We start from the raw sequence: 22,962 nt of genomic DNA on the forward strand, positions 1-22,962 counted from the left end.
TGTACAGTTACAGGCCTGAGTGGCAATTGGTACTGTTCTACTATAGTGAACTTAAAACATTCATGGAACATTTTGGACTGAAATTGCAGCATGGCAACAACAGCACACAATATTGAGTAGCTTATCAACAAGTTAGTAAATTTAGCTAGCTGGCTAACTTTAGTGATAACTTTAATGTTGATAATTACCGGCTCAAAACAGCAGTTAGTATGGCCAATGTTATAGAATTAACCAAGTACTGCGTCTGTATATTAACTGATCTAAAGCTAATGCTGCTATAAACTACTGCAAACTTTACACTGTTCTTTACACTGTAAACTTTACACTGTTCATACTGTGAGCAGCCATGTTGATCTGATGTTATTCCATAAATGGGGAAGAAACTGGTAGCTGAGAAGAATACCCCAAGTTAGATGTCTAGATGTCCACTGCACATGGCGCAATTATCTCCCTCCGCAACCCTGAAGACATGTCTGTCTTCAATGCTGGATGTGAAAGAACCTGACAATCAGGAATTTTAAATAAATTAGCAAAATTATCTTATTCAAGTGGGCTACTTTCATACACGTAATCCTTAAAAAAGCATTCTGCATTAAATATTTTGCGAAGTATGATAGACTTATGTTAAAATATTCTCTTTTTGTCATTTACAGTGCCATCCAATGGAATACATTCCCAATCAAATGTGCTCTCACAGTAATTCAGAGGTTTAAAATGATCGTGCTCAATGTATCTGTTATTGTTTCTATAGTAACAGCTAATTTACAGGGACTTGTATGGCGGATGGTCTACATAATTTGATTTATTTATTTATTTAAAACACATGTAATTGTTGATATGGTGAGGTTTTCTATAAAGAGATGTTATTCAGCATTTTCTGGAAGGAGTCTCTAGTGTCAGCACTTATTAACAATCAAATGTATAGCTGTTCGTTGAAGTTTTCCGACACCGAGAAAATCTTTAAGAGTTTTGTGGCTTCTCAGTAATACAACACATTGCACTTTTTGGCTTATTAACTTCAAGAGAGACAAAAAAAACCATATTATATATATATATATATATATATATATATATATATAAATAAAAAGAGAGGCTGGTGAGGGTCAAACTGGTCAACTAACCCTAGACACCCCGGCTACCACCTTTTCCAGAAACTTCCCTCTGGCAAGTGCTTCCGGTCAGTAAAAAACAAGAAACACAAGATACTGAAACAGCTCCTTTCCAAGAGCTGTAACAATTATCAACAAACTCTAAAAAACACACCCACTTCTCACTTCCCACTTCAGTGTTTAATATTTTGCACTGACAGCACCCCGATTTAAACACTCCTGCACATTCTTTTTGCACAGTTACACTTTTGTTGTTCCCATACTCTGGTACATGCAAATGTGCTTAGCAAAATAAAGTGATTCTGATTCTTATGTAACTATAAACATTGGCAAACTGATGTGGTGTAAGAGAAATAAAACACTTGTGGACGTGCGGTTATTAGAACCTAATCAAATTCATTCGTAATTATTTTCCCATAATAGCATGTCTTCTCAATCGCAACTTGCTATGCATTTGAATCTGAACTTCATAACTACAAATGCCTTTAAAAATTTATAAATGGTAAAGCTCTTTGGATGCAGCCACACTTTAAAGATTTGTACTGCCCATTTATATACTGCTGACTATATTATTAGCCTAATTATGATTTACCGGAAAGGTAAAGGTCACATTGCAACTATTTGATACACATGAGAGAGAGAGGTTTCTCTATGTGCACAAAAGATATGAAAAGATTTAAACATATATACATGTATAAAAATGTTTTCAGATCAGTTCCAAGTATGGTAAATCATATCCATTTGTACGATTGATTCTGAATATTTTTAAACATCCTGGAAGTTACAACCGGCAGATAAACTAAAAATACACACTCTAGCAGTGTCTACTATTAGACACTCCTTGCTCTTCCTTCCTCGTCTTGTCAAACACAATTTCAGCTCTTTTTAGTGAGAACAGCTCATGATGCTGCCTCAGTAAGAAAAACATGAAGGGAAACCTGGGCATAAAGACTACAAATTACAAGCACATCTCAAAGGCTCATCAGTGAACACGGCTGTAATCAGTGTGTACGTGTACTGCAATTTCACCTAAAATGAACAGAAACATTTTTTCCATGCTTACCTTACTAGTGCGGGTTTCTGAGGTCACGTTTTTAGCAGGAGGACAATGCTCTGCTAGTTTTATGGGCTCTGTAGTCTCATTCTGTTTCTCCCATATGGTCACTTCATAAAATTCTTGGATATCTGGAAGAGGGTAAAAAAAAAAAATCTAAATATACAATAATATTTTTTGCTACTAAATAATGTTTAGACATAGACATTTAACTAATGCAGCTTTTTATCAATAAAAGCAATATTACAATCAGCTCAATATTACATGTACATACCCAATATTATGTTACAGTGTTTTATGATAAGGAACTGGTCAAACATTCAGCATTCACACATTCAAACATTTAATCATACTCTTCATACTTATATGGTACAACATTTTAATGACTTACATGTTCAGGGATAAACATTTTTTTTTTTTTTTTTTTTAAATGTAATGCTCTTGTTTTTCTAACATTCCAGGTGACCATTTGCTGTACCTGGTAGACTGTTTATCCAGCATCAATATATTTACATAGAAATCATACGGCAGACATTTTCATCGAAACTACTTACAAGTCAGAATCAAGTCCACGCTGAGCAAAAACAGTAGCAGCACTTTAAGATATTTTAAATAAAATCCTCATGATTCACATCAGTTCGCAGATTTATAGTTATTAATTCATTAAAGAACCCATTACATTGGCTCCTTAAAGTGCTTCATCATAAATACCTTGTGCGGACTTATTTTTAACTGAGATTGTATGTAACTGAAACTGAAAAGTGCTATATTATTGTTGTTCTTGTTATTATTAAGTGATTTTGTAAACTAAAGAAAAATATAATAATTATTACAATCATTTCAAAATATCCCATGCCACCAGGCAAAATTTTCAACTACTAAGTAATAACTTGACTCTTTCAATGCTTATTTTTAAAGCGTCATATTTTACCTATTTTCTGGAACACTTTTAATACGCATAAAATCCTGTTAAAATCTCACTGCTTCAGCAAAGCTACAGAGCCAAGTGGCTTTCAGAGTTAATGGACCACTCTTTGGAAAGAGACCTGATAGGCCTCTACATCCTGTCCTACAAATCCCTCGACAGCTCAGCTTACTTACTTCTCACACACACACACACACACACACACACACACACACACACACACACACACACACACGTGTCTTACTCTTACTTAAAATAGTGGAGTGTTGCTAGTTTATTATTGTTGTATTTAATGCTAACAGATTATTACTCTGTTTAGATTACTTATTGTGTATTCATGCTGAAGTGGGTATCTTCATGTTAACTAATGTTGCAGTTCAGTCCAGTTTAGGTTGGTTAGGTCGGTATTGCACAAGCAACATGCATAAATTCCAAACAGAACTTAAAACCACAAGACAACAAGCAACTAAAAATACAACACATCAAATCAAAATATTCATTCATCTTCAGTAACTGCTGTATCCTGGTCAAGGTCACGGTTTATCCGGGGTCTATTCTAGGAACACTGGCCATGAGGTAGAAACAAACCCTGGATGGAACGCTGCTCCATCACAGGGCAACACACACACACACACACACACACACACACACACACACACACACACACACACACACACACACAGGAGAAAATAGGTGTAGCCAATCCACATAATAGCATTTTTGAAACCTGGGAAGAAACCAGAGTACCGAGAGGAAAGTAGAAATGAGGAAAAACATGCGAAACACTACGTACACTATGATTCACGCTCAGGATAAAACCCTGGACCCTGCAGCTGTAAGGCTGCTAAGTCACCTGCTGCACCACCATGCCACCGTGCAAGTGCCATAGTGCACAGCTTCAAATATCCCTCTACAAACAACAGAAACGCCCTATTTTGGTTTCATTTGACCACAGATCCCAATCCCATTTGAAGTTCCAGTAGTGTCTGGGAAACTGAAGATGCTTGAGTTGGTTTTTGGAGGAAAGTAGAGGCTTTTTGCTTGAAACCCAATCAAAAACTATGCCACCGTGCAAGTGCCATAGTGCACAGCTTCAAATATCCCTCTACAACAACAGAACAATGGTCAAGGAAGTAAACTGAGCCAAATGCTCTACTGCTTGGAAATAAGGTACAAACCTGACCACTTTCCCTTGCCAGTAAACCACTCTGTAGTATTAACCGGAAGGTTGTGAGTTCAACTCCCAGAACAGACAGAGATGCCAATGTTGAGCACTCTTAACTTCTCAGATCTTTGCTTAGATTACATTCTGGCTCAGTAGTAAGTTGATTTGGAGAAAAATGTTGGCCAGGGAGTGTAATGTTATTTTAGAACAGAACTGTTTTCAGCTACACAAAAATACAATGATTAGCACCTTCTCCTTTCTGTTGACTGAGTTCACGTGTATGAGTTCACATGTATCAACGTGACTGAGTTCACATGTATCCTAACAGAATGTCCAGGTCCTCTGGGAGAAAAACAGCCCCAAAACATTAAAGAGCCACCACCATATTTAACTGTGGGCATGAGGTACTTTTTCATATGGCTACCTCTCTGTGTGCCAAAACCACCTCTGGTGTTTATTGCCAAAAAGCTCTATTTTGGTTTCATCTGACCATAGAACCCGATCCCATTTGAAGTTCCAGTAGCGTCTGGCAAACTGAAGACACCCGAGTTTGTTTTTGGAGTAGAGGCTTTTTTCTTGAAACCCTTCCAAACAACTTGTGGTGATGTAGGTGACTTCAGATTGTAGTTTTGGAGACTTTCTGATCACAAGATGCAACTAACTTCTGCAATTCTCCAGCTGTGATCCTTGGAGATTTTTTGGCCAATCGAACCATCCTCTTCACAGTGCATTGAGACAATATAGACACACCTCCAATTCCAGGTTGATTCATAACATTTCCAGTTGACTGGAACTTCTTAATTATTGCCCTGATGGTGGAAATGGGCTATTTTCTTATGACCACTTCACATTTTGTGAAGCTCAACAACCTTTTGCTGCACATCACAGCTATATTCCTTGGTCTTACTCATTGTTATGAATGACTAAGGGAATTTGGCCTATGTGTTACCTCATATTTATAACGTTTTCTAGCAAAACTACCAAGTGACCCCAAACAGAAACAGATATATAGAGATATACAGACGTTGTATATCACACACGTCAGTATCTATTAGAAAAAGACTCAGCCTTATGCAAGTAAAACATCTGATCCAAAATGACTAAAACAGCACCATGTAACAGAGATGAGCCAATACATTTAACTAGGGCTGTAACTAATGATTATTTTCATAATCGATTAGTTGGCCGATTATTATTATTATTATTATCGATTAATCGGATGGGGCGGAGCAAACTTTCAGTACCTTTTTTTTTGTTTATTTAAAATAAAATCCACAAACTGAGTGTTACAAACATAAATTCAGACTAAAATTTACACAACTGTTTGTACAAAACAGAAAAGAACCCAACACACATACACCAGAATATATATTATTAATTTAGGACTGTAGTTTAATTCGGTGTTTTTTGTGCATCCATAAAAAATAATGAATAAATACTTATGTGCACAATACAAACAAAAATTATATAATATATATAAAAAATTTATTTTATAGTATTTATGCATTATTTTTTATGGATGCACAATAAGCACCGAATTAAACTACAGTCCTAAATTAATAATAAAAACTCACTTTCACTGCACCTTGTGGTTTCTGTTACTCACTGCCATTAGACATTATTTTACTTGTGATCATAGTGTTTTAATTAGACATTACAGCTCTTACTCGCGCTCCTATTGCGCGTCTACACAGCACGTGATCAGCAACACGGGCTCGTTACTAATACATCACTTCCGTTATAATAAACGAGAGAATTTGCGCAAATTCTCGCAAATACAGCATATAATGACAAGAAACTTAAATTAAACTAAACCTTTTAAGCAGCTTGCACTAGTTTCTCCAAGCCCCTTACACACAGTGGAGCATTTTGGATATAAACATAAGTTTGTGCTCGTGCAGCACTGTTTGATCTCCGCGGTGTTTAATATAAAATGCTTCCCTGCACTTCTGACTTTCTTTCTCAGTCACGTGATGATTTCGCCTCCATCTGATGGTGACCGAGGTCATGTTGGGAATAAAAGGTAACACTGACAGAAAGTAAACTGAAGGAAGTCATTATCGGTGACTAGGGTGTCTGCTAATGCTAGCGTGTGTATGACGTCATGCGCAGTCGCCTAGGAAGCAGCTTATACTTCCGGTTAATAAAAATAATTATATCATCGCTAGTGATATAATTTGAGATGATAATACCTTTCTAAAATCCACACACTAGACGGTAGTGCAGAGTGCATAGTGTAAGTGTATAGTACTTCATTTGGGACACAACTTTAGTATTTACTCTCCGAAGCATGTTTTCGGAACAGAAGTAATGTAATGAGTAAATCTCCCGCGTGCCGCACGCAGACCAACTAATCGATAATGAGATTCATTGACAACGATTTTCATAATCAATTATTATCGATTTTATCGATTAGTTGTTGCAGCTCTACATTTTACAATTAAACATCATTTAAGAATGCAGAGTTCCTCAATATTACACAAACATTTATACAGTCATGGAAAAGGCACAATATACCATATATAGTATGGTAGTGATCCTCAGTACAAGATACTGTAAAATACAAAATAATTTCTTCCCTACTAAGAAGAATATTTCCACAGTAGGTAAACATTTAAAGGTTTTCATTCAATATTGCATAAATAGGTCAATATTTCCATTATTCTATCATCCTGAATATTTTAAAACTCAGAACTTTTATTATGTTTTTTTTAACTAACATCATTATGATCAAAAAGGGATACTAGTCTTATAAAACTGAACAGTTAACATTAACTATTCAGACATCTTGTAACTACATACCCTCGTCTGTCGGTGACATTGCAGTTACTTAAAAAATTCTATTAGTTAACTACTGGGCAGAATTACGGACTCTGTTTAACATCACCTTTGTCTGAAAATGTAACCCACTTTTCACAAAACTCTAAAAGTGACATCAAATACACCCCCCCCCCCCGCCCACACACACACACACACACACACACACACACACACACACACACACACACACTCATATTATATACATAGACAGCTACTGATATATTTTCTGCATTTTAATTTCTCTCTCTCTCTTTTGCCTTAAGAGCAAACCCTAATGCCACCTCGAGCTCTGAACGCAAATACCTGCTGCAGGTGGGGGGAAAATAGTTGACATTGCTGAAACCAGCTGCTGAGTGTGTGAAATATGTGGTGGTAAGGTCAAACCTGTTTCACCATTTCTCTCCATGCAAAAAGCAAGAAAACAATCGCAGCACAACAGTGGATTTCTTTTTATTTCACCATACAAATGCTTACCTATCAGGGCATGGAACAGTGAGCTCTGAAATACGCTGATAACTCTGTCGATGGAGTGTCGAAGCTGGGTGTCCTCTGGCTGATTCAGTTTTGACCTGTATTCTTCAAGGAGTTTCAGCGCTCGCTGTGTATCTGAAATGTTCAAATAAAAAAACACTCACAACCTGAGGCAAAAAACACACACGACACTAAATGATTTATGGACTGTAGGACAAGTTCCCAATCCTGGTTCTGGAGTATCCTGTCCTACAATATGTTAGCATTTTCACTACTCTATCAGATATACTTCAACTCAAGAAGGATCAAGTGTGTGGGGAACAGGGGAAACTCTTATATTTGTAGGTCAGGGGTATACTCCAGGACTAGGGAAGAGAACCTATGGAATGGGGTAAAAGAAATAACGCAACAGCAACCCCATTTGCTCTGAGACCTTTTCATTGTATGAATTCACAAGGTGTTGAAAACATTTCTTTAAAAGTTTGGTCCATGTTGACATGATTGCAGAAATCGCTGCTGATTTGTCTGCACATTCATGCTGCAAATCTCCTATTCTACTGTACCACATCATAAAGGTGCTTTACTGGATTCAGATCTGGTGACTGAGGTACAGTGAAGTCATTATCATGTTCATGGAAGCAGTTAGAAATGCTTTGTGACATGGCGCATCATTCTGAAATTAGCCATTACAAGATGGGTAAATTGCAGCCATAAAGATATGTATGTGGCCAATAACAATACTCAGATAGCCATTAAGGTATAAAAGGGACCCTATGTGTGTAAAGAAACCCTCCCCACACCATTACACCACCACCATCCTGCTGAACTGCTGACACAAGGCAGGTACTGTCCATAGATTCTGGCTGCTGATGCCTAATTCTGACCATTCCATTTGTAAATCGCAGCAGAAATCACAACTGTCCAAGTGAGCCTCAAGAAACCTTTTCTTGGCTTACAAGAGTGGAACCTGGTACTGTATGGTCTTCTGCTCCTGTACCTGTACCCCATCTGAATCATGGAATAACATGCTGTGTGTTCTGTGATGCTTTTCTACTCACCACAGTTACAAAGTGTAGTTATTTGAGTTACTCACTGTAGTTACCCCCCTCTCACTGGATGTTTTTTGTTTGTTTGTTTGTTTTTGAACCATTCTATGTAAATTCTAGAGATCACTGTGCATGAAAATCTCAGGAGATCAGCAGTTTCTGAAATACTCAAAGCAGTATGTCTGGCATCAACAACCACACCATGGTCAAAATCATTCTTATTTTTGATGTGAACATTTACTGAAGCTCTTGATCTGCTTCCACATGTTTTTATGCTCTGCACTGCTGCCACATGTTTACTTGACAGACAGGATAATTGCAGGATAAATTATGCAGGTAATAAAGTGACTGATGAGTGTTCACACATACATACATATAGACATACATACATTTATACACATTATAGACACACACACACACACACACACACACACACACACATTTGTGTTATGCAGGTAATAAAATGACTGATGAGTGTTAAATATACATACAGACAGTGTATATACACACACACACATACACACACATACATTTATATTATATATATATATATATATATATATATATATATATATATATATATATACACATATAAATACATATATGTATATGTATGTGTGTGTATTATTCCTACATAAATTCTTATTTAAGGAGCACTGCAGAGTTAAATTCAGGAAATGGCAATGTCAGTTTAGTACAGGACAGATGTAAAGATGTACAAATGCAAAGTATGAAGATGTCAATTAAGCATTGCAATCTCACCTTTCTTCCTCACAGGCATGATCACACACAAGGATCAGGACCAGGATCAGGACCAGGATCAGGATCAGGTCAAACACTCAGTAAAAATGTTGCACAGACTTGTCTGAACCATTTGAAAAAGTAACTCCTAAACAAGGCACCGTTCATCAGAATCACAGTGATGTCTAAAACAGAGAACTCTTCAAGGTGCAATAACAGTGAACACTAAAATAAATCCTTTGCAACTTTTCCCCCGAGTGACAGCAAGAACTCCAAAATACAGATGAATGAAGTAGAGGTATTCCAGTTATCGTGTATAATAATATGCATTAAAACACACTCTTGCCAAACTTCTTAGACTGAATATGTTCAGTAACTAAACGCGTCAACGAAGTTTTTCGCACTCAAATAAGTGTTAGTGCTCAGAAACCCGTCTTTACTCTCTCCCCGGAGCCCTACACGGTCCTGTGGCAAACTTCTCGGGCTCTGCCCCTCCTCTACTGTCCTCTTAGCAGCCTCCTCAAAATCCAAACTTTCCTCCAAAATGGCGACCTGGATATGGAAATGAATCACTGTGAGCCGACTCCCAAATGTCCACTTGAGTACCTACGTAGGTGCACTCTGTAGGGCGTGTATTAGTGAGCTCACTGTCGTAGGTAGTGCACTATACTCTCCACAGGAAGCTAATTTAGTATTCGGCTCTAATCTATTGACGCTGTTAGCTAATATAGAAATTCAAGATTTTGGGGTTAGTTACTTCGTGAATCATCCCTATTTAAAAAATAAAATAAAAACGGGAAAAAATACCTTTGTGATTTAGTAATACCGTGACATTTGTTAACATTATTATAGTTACGTTTCCTGCTAAAAAGTCGAGAGATGCTAATAACATGAGCTGCTAATTAGCATGTCATTTACATAATACTAATTGGTGTGTAGTTATGTGAAGATAGCAAGTACAGCGACGTAATATTGGCCTATTATTCGTGATTTATTTGTAGGGTGAATATATAATGAGCATGAAATAAGACCTATTGTAGTGTCATGTGTGACCATCCAAGAAACCTCACAAAACCATCATTCATTCAAACATTCCTCTTGAGTAACCGCATTATCCTGGTGGATCAGGAGCCTGTCCTAGTAATACTGGGCATAAGGTGAGATCCCTGCTAAAAAAAAAAAAAGAAAAAGAAATAGAAACCCTCATAGAATTTGTAATGGGTTTAATGGGGATTGTATTGGTTTGAATGGAAACTGTAATAGTCCCTGTGGGTCTCTACTGATAATTTGTTGCCTTCTGTTGGTGGAATTTTATGTCTAGTGGATACCATTAGGGACCAATAATGGTTTTAATGGTTAGCTGATGGTTTGTAATAGGTTTTTGTAGTGGAAACCATTAGAATTTCCATGATGGTTTCTATTATTTGTTTCAGCAGGGATAATTCACCAATCCATCTCAGCACACTGTGCCACACTCATTTACACACTCATTCACATCTAGGGCCAATTTAGTACAGCCAATCCACGTACCTACATGTTTTTGGACAAAAACAACTAGAACATGTAACACAAGCCCAGGATCAAACTAGGGACCCTATTGGTTGTTTTTTTAGCAGGTGTAGACATGAAATGTTGGCGTACAATAAAAAGTTTGATGACATCAAAAATGAATGGAGATGGAACACTTCAATTAAATCTCTAAACTCATTATATGTGTCTACAGTGATGAGTTTTGTATACAATATGAATATGACATGTTCAAACTAGATATTCTCAAAATAATTCTCAGAATAATATCTGAATAGTCTTTTAAGACGAACTAGTTAAAATATCTAGCAAACAGAAGGTGAACAATTTGAACTAAATATCCCACTCAGATTTACAGTATGTAATGTAAATGTATTGATCCCAAGGAGAAATTTGTGAAAGAAAAGAGAATATTATGAGAATGACAATACCACTTTCATGATATTTACCACATTAAGATAAAATGTGTTATAATTTAAATGCTTCTGTTTTGAAGAAGAAAAAAGGCATTCTGCATTTACTCTATGTAATTGAGTATTGATATATATATATATATATATATATATATATATATATATATATATATACAGTGAGGGGGAAAAAGTATTTGATCCCCTGCTGATTTTGTACGTTTGCCCACTGACAAAGAAATGATCAGTCTATAATTTTAATGGTAGGTTTATTTGAACAGTGAGAGACAGAATAACAACAAGAAAATCCAGAAAAACGCATGTCAAAAATGTTATAAATTGATTTGCATTTTAATGAGGGAAATAAGTATTTGACCCTCTCAATCAGAAAGATTTCTGGCTCCCAGGTGTCTTTTATACAGGTAACGAGCTGAGATTAGGAGCACACTCTTAAAGGGAGTGCTCCTAATCTCAGCTTGTTACCTGTATAAAAGACACCTGTCCACAGAAGCAATCAATCAATCAGATTCCAAACTCTTCACCATGGCCAAGACCAAGCTCTCCAAGGATGTCAGGGACAAGATTGTAGACCTACACAAGTCTGGAATGGGCTACAAGACCATTGCCAAGCAGCTTGGTGAGAAAGTGACAACAGTTGGTGCGATTATTCGCAAATGGAAGAAACACAAAAGAACTGTCAATCTCCCTCGGCCTGGGGCTCCATGCAAGATCTCACCTTGTGGAGTTGCAATGATCATGAGAACAGTGAGGAATCAGCCCAGAACTACACGGGAGGATCTTGTCAGTGATCTCAAGGCAGCTGGTACCATAGTCACCAAGAAAACAATTGGTAACACACTACGCCGTGAAGGACTGAAATCCTGCAGCACCCACAAGGTCCCCCTGCTCAAGAAAGCACGTATACATGCCCATCTGAAGTCTGCCAATGAACATCTGAATGATTCAAAGGACAACTGGGTGAAAGTGTTGTGGTCAGATGAGACCAAATTGGAGCTCTTTGGCATCAACTCAACTCACCGTGTTTGGAGGAGGAGGAATGCTGCCTATGACCCCAAGAACACCATCCCCACCGTCAAACATGGAGGTGGAAACATTATGCTTTGGGGGTGTTTTTCTACTAAGGGGACAGGACAACTTCACCGCATCAAAGGGACGATGGACGGGGCCATGTACCGTCAAATCTTGGGTCCGAACCTCCTTCCCTCAGCCAGGGCATTGAAAATGGGTCGTGGATCGGTATTCCAGCATGACAATGACCCAAAACACACAGCCAAGGCAACAAAGGAGTGGCTCAAGAAGAAGCACATTAAGGTCCTGGAGCGGCCTAGCCAGTCTCCAGACCTTAATCCCATAGAAAATCTGTGGAGGGAGCTGAAGGTTCGAGTTGCCAAACATCAGCCTCGAAACCTTAATGACTTGGAGAAGATCTGCAAAGAGGAGTGGGACAAAATCCCTCCTGAGATGTGTGCAAACCTGGTGGCCAACTACAAGAAACGTCTGACCTCTGTGATTGCCAACAAGGGTTTTGCCACCAAGTACTAAGTCATGTTTTGCAGAGGGGTCAAATACATATTTCCCTCATTAAAATGCAAATCAATTTATAACATTTTTGACATGCGTTTTTCTGGATTTTTTTGTTGTTATTCTGTCTCTCACTGTTCAGATAAATCTACCATTAAAATTATAGACTGATCATTTCTTTGTCAGTGGGCAAACGTACAAAATCAGCAGGGGATCAAATACTTTTTTCCCGCACTGTGTATATATATATATATATATATATATATATATATATATATATATATATATATATATATATATATATATATATATATATATATAAATATAATATATATTAGTTTGTTTGTTTTGTTTTTTTTGTTTTTGTTTTTTTTTGTATGAACATAGTGTGTCATGACACAGCATCCATGTTTCTTCATCAGCCTTGGACCAATCAAATCATGGATAATATGTCAAGTATTGTTGTGGCAACATTGTAAAATAATTTATATTTACTGGCTATTAAATCAAGGATCCTCCAACCTTATCCAGCCCACTGTTTGTGACATTCCTGTGCCATTACTATTTCCTGTAGTATAAAATGAATATCATCTGAAAGAATAGATTTAAGATTTTTTTCATAGTGTTTCAGGTTGTAATGACTTACTTGAAGTGGCCTTTATTAATGCTGTATGCCCTGCTGAAAAAAACAGAAACCATCACAGAAATTCTAATGGTTTCCACTACAAATACCATAACAAACCATCAGCTAACCATTAAAACCATTACCATTATTGGTCTTTAATGGTACCCACTGGACATAGCATGCCACCAATAAAAGGCAGCAAATTACCAGTAGAGACCCACCGGGACCATTACAGTTTCCATTAAAACTAATACAATTCCCATTATAAATATTAAAACCATCACAATTTCTATGAGTGTTTCTATTGTTATTTTCAGCACGGTGAATACCTTGGTCAAGACTGTTACCACTGAAATGTTCGTTTGTGTTAAAGGCTATGGCTTCTTTATTGGCCAGATCCTGCTTTAAATGTTATAGCTGATCAAGTGTGTTAAATCATAAGCAAACAGGCTTTTTTATCCCTGTGTTATTACACTGTGCATTCTTTCCATCTGTAAAGCTATTTTATCTAAATCCAGTTTAAATGGTTAACCATAGAGTGGTCTCAATGGTACTGTTAAGTGTCAAATAGGTTGAAACAGAGAGCTGTACTTGTTGATTTTGATTGTCATTATGGTACAACAAAATAGTCAGTGCCTGCAATGGGTTGGCACCCTGCCTTGGGTGTTGCCCGCCTTGTGTCCCGAGTTCCCTGGGATAGGCTCCTGGTTCACTGTGTAGGATAAGCGGTACAGAAAATGAATGGATGGAAATTGATTGTCATTTTCTACGACAGAATGAAATGTTTTTCTTCATGTATGTTGCTGTAATAAATATACTGGCTTTCTAATATAGTTAATTAATGATGAACAATAATTGAATAAACTGTACCAGTTGGTGTCTCATGACTTGACTTCCATTAGTTGTATTAGTCTGTGAAATCCTGTTGTGAGAGATGAATGCCAGGCACATGACTTCAGCACAATGCCAGTTTGGGCGAGATGAAGCCTGACACACACAGAGGACAGTGGTCTCTTTTTTCCCCTAACACCTAAAGGACAAAGCAGTTATTCAATAGGTTAACAAAGAGTACAATGATATGGGTGATCATAGTGGCATGCTAGAACGTGGAAATAAAAATGAACTGCTTGTCTTCTTGTAGTACTAAGTTGTGCTAATATTTTTTTATTCTATTCAAACAGAATCTCAAGCCATTATTCATTTAATCATGCAATTCAACTGAGAAAAATCAGGAGTTCAAATTTAAAATGAAATAATTAAGAATCAGTGTTACTGAAGCAGGTCCTGGCTAGGAAAAGGATGGAGTCTCTCTCTCTCTCTCTCTCTCTCTCTCTCTCTCTCTCTCTCTCTCTCTGCCTCTCTCTGTCTCTTTGTTCTTCTTAAAACAGGTATTGTGTCCCCACCACACTCTTTAGTCTGGCTATGTTTCAGGAAACATAGATGCTCATGAGTACTGAGACATGTCAATAGAGATCCCACATTTTATCACGCAGCAGGAGAGGAGAAGCAGGAGAGGTTTTCTTTAAATCAGTACGATTCCTTTAAATAACCTGAAAACCACTTGCTGTTTCCTGAGGATGGCCTCACACGGACAGCCTAAAGAACAATCAGATTACTTTGGAAGGTATCACATAGAAACCATAAAGATGGCTGTGGATGTTCTTCCTTGGATAGCCTTAGGACCGCAATCACTATGAACAGTTTTGCCTCCAAGTCTCCAACACTGAACAGTTGATAACTTCAACAAAATAGACTTCAAGTTAAAACTATAACGAATTCAGAAATGACTCTGATGCTCATATTCATAAGTTGCTCATAAGCTCATAAGTTCCTAGGTACACAATTGCACTTTCTGACTCTATAGTATACCGTTATAATAGAGACGTTATTTATAATGACACTATCCGTTGTCACCCAGATGAGGATGAGGTTCTCTTTTGAGTGTGGTCCCTCTCAAGGTTTCTTCCTTATATCGTCTCAGGGAGTTTTTCCTTTCCACAGTCACCTTTGGCTTGCTCATTAGGGATGCATTTATAAATGTAAAATTTACATCCGTAATTTGTATATTTGTTTAAAGCTGCTTTGTGATAATGCCCATTATAAAAATTGAATTGAATTGAATTGAATAGATTAAGACATGTATGATTTAAAAGAACACAGCAATTATGTCTCATCAAGCTTTCTATAATTTATGCTTATTCCAGACCTTCAGACCTTTACTTGCGTGCTGAAGGATTTATCCTGATTGAAAAAAACAAAAACCTTACTTTCAAGATTTTTTACAACCAACAAAGTGTGCTTCTGAGCCACCCACTGTGGGTCTGTTGGTGGAAACACGCTTATTATATTTGCTGCTAACCAACAAAGTCAGCTGTTCAAAAATATTCAATATTTCTGACGTATTTCAGAAAGTATGTAAGCAGCTATTGTATAAAAGTTGTACAAGGCACACTTTGTTCATTTAGATAACTGTTTAAATGACAGTTAATCCAACAAAGTGTGTCTTGTACTTCAGTACTGTGTTTAAATATACATTTATTCTAAGTCACAGAATGAAAGTCTTGGTATTCAAAGTCATTTGTAGAGTATTTACAAGACACTTGATTATTACGTTATTGAGATTGCATTAAATATTTTATAAATATGAATTTTATAGACAGTGCATACTGTGGAGACTCAAATTCAGTCTTTGTAGAAACACTGCTGAATCCCAAACACATGCATTTGAATAAGTTTATGAAAGGAGGCTCTGACATACTGACTACAATGAAAACTAATTTGCAAGCAAGTGATGATCATTATTTTATATTCTTAAGCAATGTGAAGTCTTATGGGAGGACATTCGAATATATAAGATTTTCAAGCTTGAAAAAGGCAAATTAACACTTTTCAACAAAATGTCTTCTAATTTTTGTTTTTATGTCATATTTAGTTTATATTATGTTATTTTTTTCAGATAGCCTTTAAGAATGCCTTTAACAAAGGAATAACATTGAAATCATTCTCATGGCTGGATTGGGAAACTGTCACAAGGTTGTAATGGACATGCAGTTACATGCATAACAAAGATCTATTAACACAAGTTCATCATGACTAGGAGAGACATTTTGGTAAAAAGTATTCATTTTCCCCTGTGTATTCTGACTTTTGGGACACCCTGTAGTTCATATCATCTGCCATGTTCAAATATATCATTTATAAACGAGAGAAGGAGATCGAGAGAGGCAAGAAAAATTAATGAGAATGACAGAATGGACAGACCAGAAGTCTCTGATCAGCAGGGTGGCAATTAATCACAGTTCACTAATTAGCCCAGAGGTCTGCCATCATGGTCATGTTGTTTCTCAAAAGCACTGAGAGGTAAATGAGTGACATGTTTCATATCATGACCTCGGTATAATATGATTCTATCTGCCATTTTGGTTGAAAATGAGTTAACCACAAATGTTTTTATTCCCCTGTGGTTTTATTTATTTTCTGACCTGCTGTCTAAATCACCCTGGACTGTGTGGCACTTCTTATACAAAACATGAAGACTTTTACACTGGTAAGTTTTGAATAAGCAGTAATTATGCAGTGCTAATAATCCATGGTATATTTGATATTCGGTAGACTAATAGACCTTACCAAACAGGTAGATGCTTGCTTACAAATTCTCTTATTTACTATATCTGAAGTGCTTTAACACTGTACAAACTGTTGTAGGGAGAGAAAATAATCAGACTGAGTAGTGGATAACAAGTCCATCTTTAAATGTAAAGCTTCTTCTTACTTGGATTAAGTAAAGTGCCATATGGTGGCCAAAATCAAAAAGTCAATTCAGCTGATGGTCTTGAGATGCTGAATTGATTAACTTGGCTGCTAGTTGTTAATTAGTAACACGGGCAATCTGGATTTATAATACAATCTCAGTAATTCTGCTGTAAAGTATATACATGTTTCTTTGAAAATGAGTAACACAAGAGGAACTGTAATTAGGACAGCGCTTTTAAGAGACTAGATCAGTCTATAGCCTACATTTATAGTTAAGACACAGAGCTGATTATAGAGAGGCAGAGAATCCTCTGTTAATCTCAGATAATATAACAACGAAGGAAACAAATTGGATGTCAGTGCACAGAGCTTTTTAATTTAAAAAAACAAAAACCAGACAGGTGTTCATTGAGGCATGACAAACAGTCACGTGGAAAGAGGGCAAAACACACTCTGACCAATTTAATTCATGCCTGATGATGCAGTTTTGAAGGCCACACCATTATAAAGGTATAAGTAGTATAGATGGTGTACACACAACACCAGAGAGATAAGCAACATCATTTGAAATAACTAAATCACTACTGTAAATGCAGCTAGACAACTGAGTGTGCATCATTGATATAAAATTGTATGTTTCCAGGTGAACTGACCCAAAATTTATGATTATGCACATCGAACATTAAAAACTGCATCTGCAAACAGGAACAGATTTTACAAGCTTACCGAGAAGAATAAGTTGACACATGATAAATGATGAATGCCACAAAATACAGCATTAAGCTGACATACAATCTAGTGTAAAGAGAACAAGACTGGATGGTTTAATGAATCGTCTATTGCACCTATTGTCTACATCCAGAACTGTTGGCATCTGCTGATGGAAACACAGTGGTGTCATTAATAACATTCATGAAACATAAGCCTGTTCTGCCGGACAAGCTAATCCTATAGTGCAATAAGCACTTATTATTTACTTATTATGCCCACATGTACACTGTTAACCAAACTCACAAGTGGCTTCTTCTTCACTGGAATGAAGTTAAATATGTGCCACCATCACTGAACAATCATTATACTATTTTGTTGAAGGATTGAACTGAAGAATGATCCAGAGTCCCACTATACAAACAAAGAAATAAGCAATATGGCTTTAATACAGCTTAGGTAATAATAATTGTAGTGCTAGATGTTTCCATTATTTTGTCCTTTCACCTCATTAAATGTCATACTGCAGTGTTCCTTCTTTATGGAGTTATTTTAAAATAGATTATTCCAGACAGCAGACTAAAAGCCACTGAATTGATTCTGATATTGGTTAAATATGGATGAGTTGAAACTCCATATAACTTTGCTGATAACTAGTTAAAGTGTCTGGCTTTTCTGGTTAGCATTTTTGTCTCGCAACTCCGGGGTTGGGGGTTCAAATGACACTTCCACCACGTGTGTGCGGGGTCTGCATGTTCTCAATGTGCTTTGGGGGTTTCCTCAAGGTTCTCCGGTTTCCTCCCCCAGTTTCCACCGTAGTGTGTGAATGGGTGTGTGTATGTGTTGTGCCATGTGATGGGTTGGTACCCGGTCCAGGGTGTCCCCCACCTTGTCCTTCAAGTTCCGTGTGTAGAATAACAGAGTACAGGTACAGAAAATGGATTGATGGATGGATGGATAGGTTTTATTATTATTAGTTTTATTTGCTATCTCAGTCTCAGTCCATGATATAAAAAGTTTTTTTGAATCAACTGCTGAGTTTACGCTGACACCAAGTGGTAATGTCTGCATATTACATAAGCTGTTTGGCTGGTCAATGCACAACATTTAAAAAAAGCACTTAAGCATAGTCATGTGATAAAATAAGTACACCCCACGGAAATTCTTATAGGCTTTTTTCTTGAAACCCTTCCAAACAACTTGTGATGATGTAGGTGACTTCGGATTGTAGTTTTGGAGACTTTCTGATCCCAAGACGCAACTAACTTCTGCAATTCTCCAGCTGTGATCCTTGGAGATTTTTTGGCCAATTGAACCATCCTCTTCACAGTGTAGACACACGTCCAATTCCAGGTTGATTCATAACATTTCCAGTTGACTGGAACTTCTTAATTATTGCCTTGATGGTGGAAATGGGCATTTTCAATGCTTGTGCTATTTTCTTACAGCCACTTTCCATTTTGTGAAGTTCAACAACCTTTTGCCGCACATCACAGCTATATTCCTTGGTCTTACTCATTGTTATGAATGAATAAGGGAATTTGGCCTATGTATTACCTCATATTTATACCCCTGTGAAACAGGAAGTCATGGTTGAACAATTTCCTGTTCCTAGTCCCCCAATTGTACTAAACAAAAAAAGTAAAATATCAATATGAATATATACTTCAAATATATATTTTCTCATATGAACAGACTTGGGTGTAACGTGTTACAAAGTAACGTGTTACTGTAATCAAATAATTTTTTCTGATAAAAAATAATAAGTATGATAAAAAAAATAAAGTAATGTTACACATTGCATTTTAAATTTATGTAATTTGATTGCAGTTACTGATGTCAATGAAATTATCTTTACCTGTGCTAAAAATGTATTGTTAAGAAAAAAACAATATTATGTAAATTGCATTTTTTAAAAATAAATCACATTTTGCCCCGAATAATTCTCCACTTGGAGCGGTTTGTCACTACATAACTGAACATCAGTAAAAGAATACAGCCTGTAATTTTATATCTTCAGTGAATGGAGGCGAGACCAATCAGACAGGGTTTACAGGAAAATACGTGGAAATACTCGTGTCTTGTTGGCTGACAGTCTCATTTATGCCAAACGCTAGCTCACACAGTCAGTGTGAGGAAAAATGGATATATGGCAAATTTTTTTTTAAACCAGTAAAGGGGTTGAAACTGAAAGAGTAACATACTCTGATGCTGAGCAGGAAAACAAGGTGTGTAAATGTCTATATGAGTTCTATTTTACAAGAAAAGGATATGAGCAGAGCACAACGAAAGATAATGTACTTTGCATGACACTGTAGCAGCTAAACCTATACAGTGATAACTTAGCTGTGTCTCCCCTTGGTTAGCGACACCAAACTAGCATAGTTAGAAAAGTTTTATATTTTATCAGTCTAGTAGTCCTACAAATGAATAAAGAAGAAGAAGAAGAAGAAGAAGAAGAAGAAGAAGAACTTTATAATTTATAATAGCATTTAATTTCTATTTTATATATATAATGTATTTTTGTTTTTTATGATTATTGCCTTTCATCTTTCTGTCAAAGGCAAAATAATTCAGATGTCAATTCAAATTAGCATTATTTGAAATTAATTACTTAAATTATTACTGAAATTAATTACTTCAAATTCACATTATTTGAAATTAACTACTTAAATTTTTACAACTGATCCGTGTTATTAATTAAAACGCCTCAGGTCATAACAGCAAAAGGGTGCTCTACTAAGTACTAAAGATGCTTGCCATGAAGGGGTTGAATAATCTTGAAACTGGAGAAGTCATTATAAGTTGCATTTTCAGTTGAATTTGGGGAAACCACTTGAAGTATTCGCTGTGTTGAACTATTTCAATTGCTTTTATTTGATTTGTTCATTGCAAACAGCTGAAAGTCTGTGAATTTCAAAAATAAACCTGATTTGCAATGGGGGTTGAATCATTTTGTTTGCAACTGTATGTTCAGGTGGTTTCCACTTAACAGTTTATCCTCCCTTCTTATACAGGAACCTCACAATTGCATTTGAGTTCAGTATGCCACAAAGAGATTATACATAGGTCCTTTATGCATGATGATGTAGTATCTTGATTTATATATATATATATATATATATATATATATATATATATATATATATATATATATATATATACTTCATTATGATTTTCCCCCCAGTATAACCATTGGGACATAAATGATTTAAATATTTTCATCCATCCTTATCCATCATCAATCTTAAAACATTACATACTGGTGATCACGTGTAAATCTATAAACATATCAACCTTACAGTATTTTTTTTACTAGTCTCCAGTCCAAAAAGGCAATAACAAGACCAACTTATCAAACCTCAAAATCATTTGCAATATGTCAAATCCTGTGGCTGTAACATTATACACATTTGTTTTAAATAATTTACTACAAATTTTTAAAGCACTAGGAGGCTCCAGGCATAGTTGGTCCAATTTACCTGGTGGCCCAGTTTACCTGAGTTCACCCTAATTAAAATCTAAATGCAATTTGTAGCTGTGTAGTAAAATAGCCATTTATTTGTCATTAAAGTCATTTGGTAGTGTTGACACAGTAAAATGTATCAATACAGAATCTTTCCAGAGAGCATTGCAAAATAATTAAGAATCAATTCTTTTTCCTATCAATAATTTCCACAACACTAGCTTACTTTAAAAAACATTACAGAGACCTAGTTAAGTGCAGAAAGATGGCTTTGTAGTGGCGTGTATGTGGTCTGTCATATAATGAAAACTCATTGATCATATAAGGAAATGGTATTACTGTAAAAATAAGGAAGAATGTTTAATGTACAAGGTGTTAAAAGTACATAAAATAGTGTCATATACTAGATACAGGCTTTCATTGTAATAAAGGTGTTTAGTATTTGGTCTGTAGTATTTGTAACTGTTGCACATTTGTTCAGTTTTAAAACTTCTTACACACAGAGCCATAACCACCAACACTAACACGTCCCCCCAATAATCAGATTTGGCCAAATTGCCTCATTCCCCACCCAGTCAAGTTATACACCACTGTGTATGTTGTTAGGCTGACAAAAAGGTGTTTTTTTTTTTTTTTAGGCTGGTCTGCCTCAGTGGTTTAGCAACGTTCGCCAATGTAGTCTGTATGTCCTTATCAGGTCTGTGCTCAAAAGGTTAAAGGGATAGTTCACCTAAAAATGAAAATTCTGTTATCATTTACTTACCTTTATGCCATTCCAAACCCAAACACTCTTACTTTTTATCACATAAAAGAAGACCCCCCCCCCTTTTTTTCCCCTCCACTCTATTACAGCTCTATTCCATCAAGATAGTGATCATGAGCTTTAAAGGTGCACTATAAAGGCGCCATCAAAACTATACTCCAAGTGGCCATATGAGAGCTTTGTGTCATATGGACTGCTTTTCTGTATAGCTGTGTAAACATTCTTCAAAATTCTCCTTTTTTGTTATACTGAAAACAGCCTACAGGTTTGGAACAACTTGAGGGTGAGTAAATAATTTTGTAATTTTGTCTGGCTAGCTGACACAGTCATGCCATTTTACAAAGACATTATGACAATAATGAAAAGACAATAATGAAAAGACAGTAATGAAAACACAATATTGAAAAGACAATAATGAAAAGAAAATCAAATGATATGATTTTTTTTCTTTGGGAAAGCAAAAAAAAAAAGGGTAAGCTGACAGGAACAGGAAAAAGTTAACAGTATATACACAGTGGAAGTTATGTAATTCATATTTGGTCTGCTCTATTGTTTGGAACATATTATTCACTTCATCTGTGCATAATAAGATGAAAGGCCTGCCTGGGGGTAGAAAGTGAGTAAATCTGAAATATAATAAACCATCTAATCTAACTTGTTTTTGTATTGTAATACTTACTGACCTTACTGTATAGTTATTTTGGTCCCAAATATAAAGGTCTTGCATTGTGTATATATAAGTAATGTATATATAAATATTTGGGCCTTTATTACATAGGGGCCTAAAAACTAAAAAAGGCCATTACATTTTTGACTACTTAGTGGACAAGCCTTTGT

General features: G+C 36.2%; 1 protein-coding gene across 16 annotated transcripts in view; it reads right to left on the bottom strand.

Annotated features, from left to right (window-relative positions):
• Nucleotides 1-10,957, bottom strand: part of dlg1a (discs large MAGUK scaffold protein 1a) — a 154,139-nt gene extending 143,182 nt beyond the window's left edge. For 5 of the 16 annotated variants that reach the window (XR_008387125.1, XR_008387126.1, XR_008387124.1 and 2 more), the window contains exons 1-3: nt 9,353-10,957; nt 7,548-7,679; nt 2,173-2,294 (exon numbers count right to left, since the gene is read on the bottom strand). Coding sequence is in view for 12 of the 16 variants with exons in the window: in XM_053636774.1 (XP_053492749.1) it covers nt 2,173-2,294; nt 7,548-7,679; nt 9,353-9,371 (273 nt within the window). In the remaining 4 variants the exon portion in view is untranslated. Of the gene's footprint in view, nt 1-403; nt 502-2,172; nt 2,295-7,547; nt 7,680-9,352 lie in introns of those variants that run through there. The other 11 variants (XM_053636767.1, XM_053636766.1, XM_053636764.1 and 8 more) reach the window with 5 other exon arrangements.
• Nucleotides 10,958-22,962: the final 12,005 nt, after the last annotated feature.

Source organism: Ictalurus furcatus, chromosome 11 (genome assembly GCF_023375685.1).
Source record: "Ictalurus furcatus strain D&B chromosome 11, Billie_1.0, whole genome shotgun sequence".
NCBI classification, from domain to species: Eukaryota; Metazoa; Chordata; class Actinopteri; order Siluriformes; family Ictaluridae; genus Ictalurus; species Ictalurus furcatus.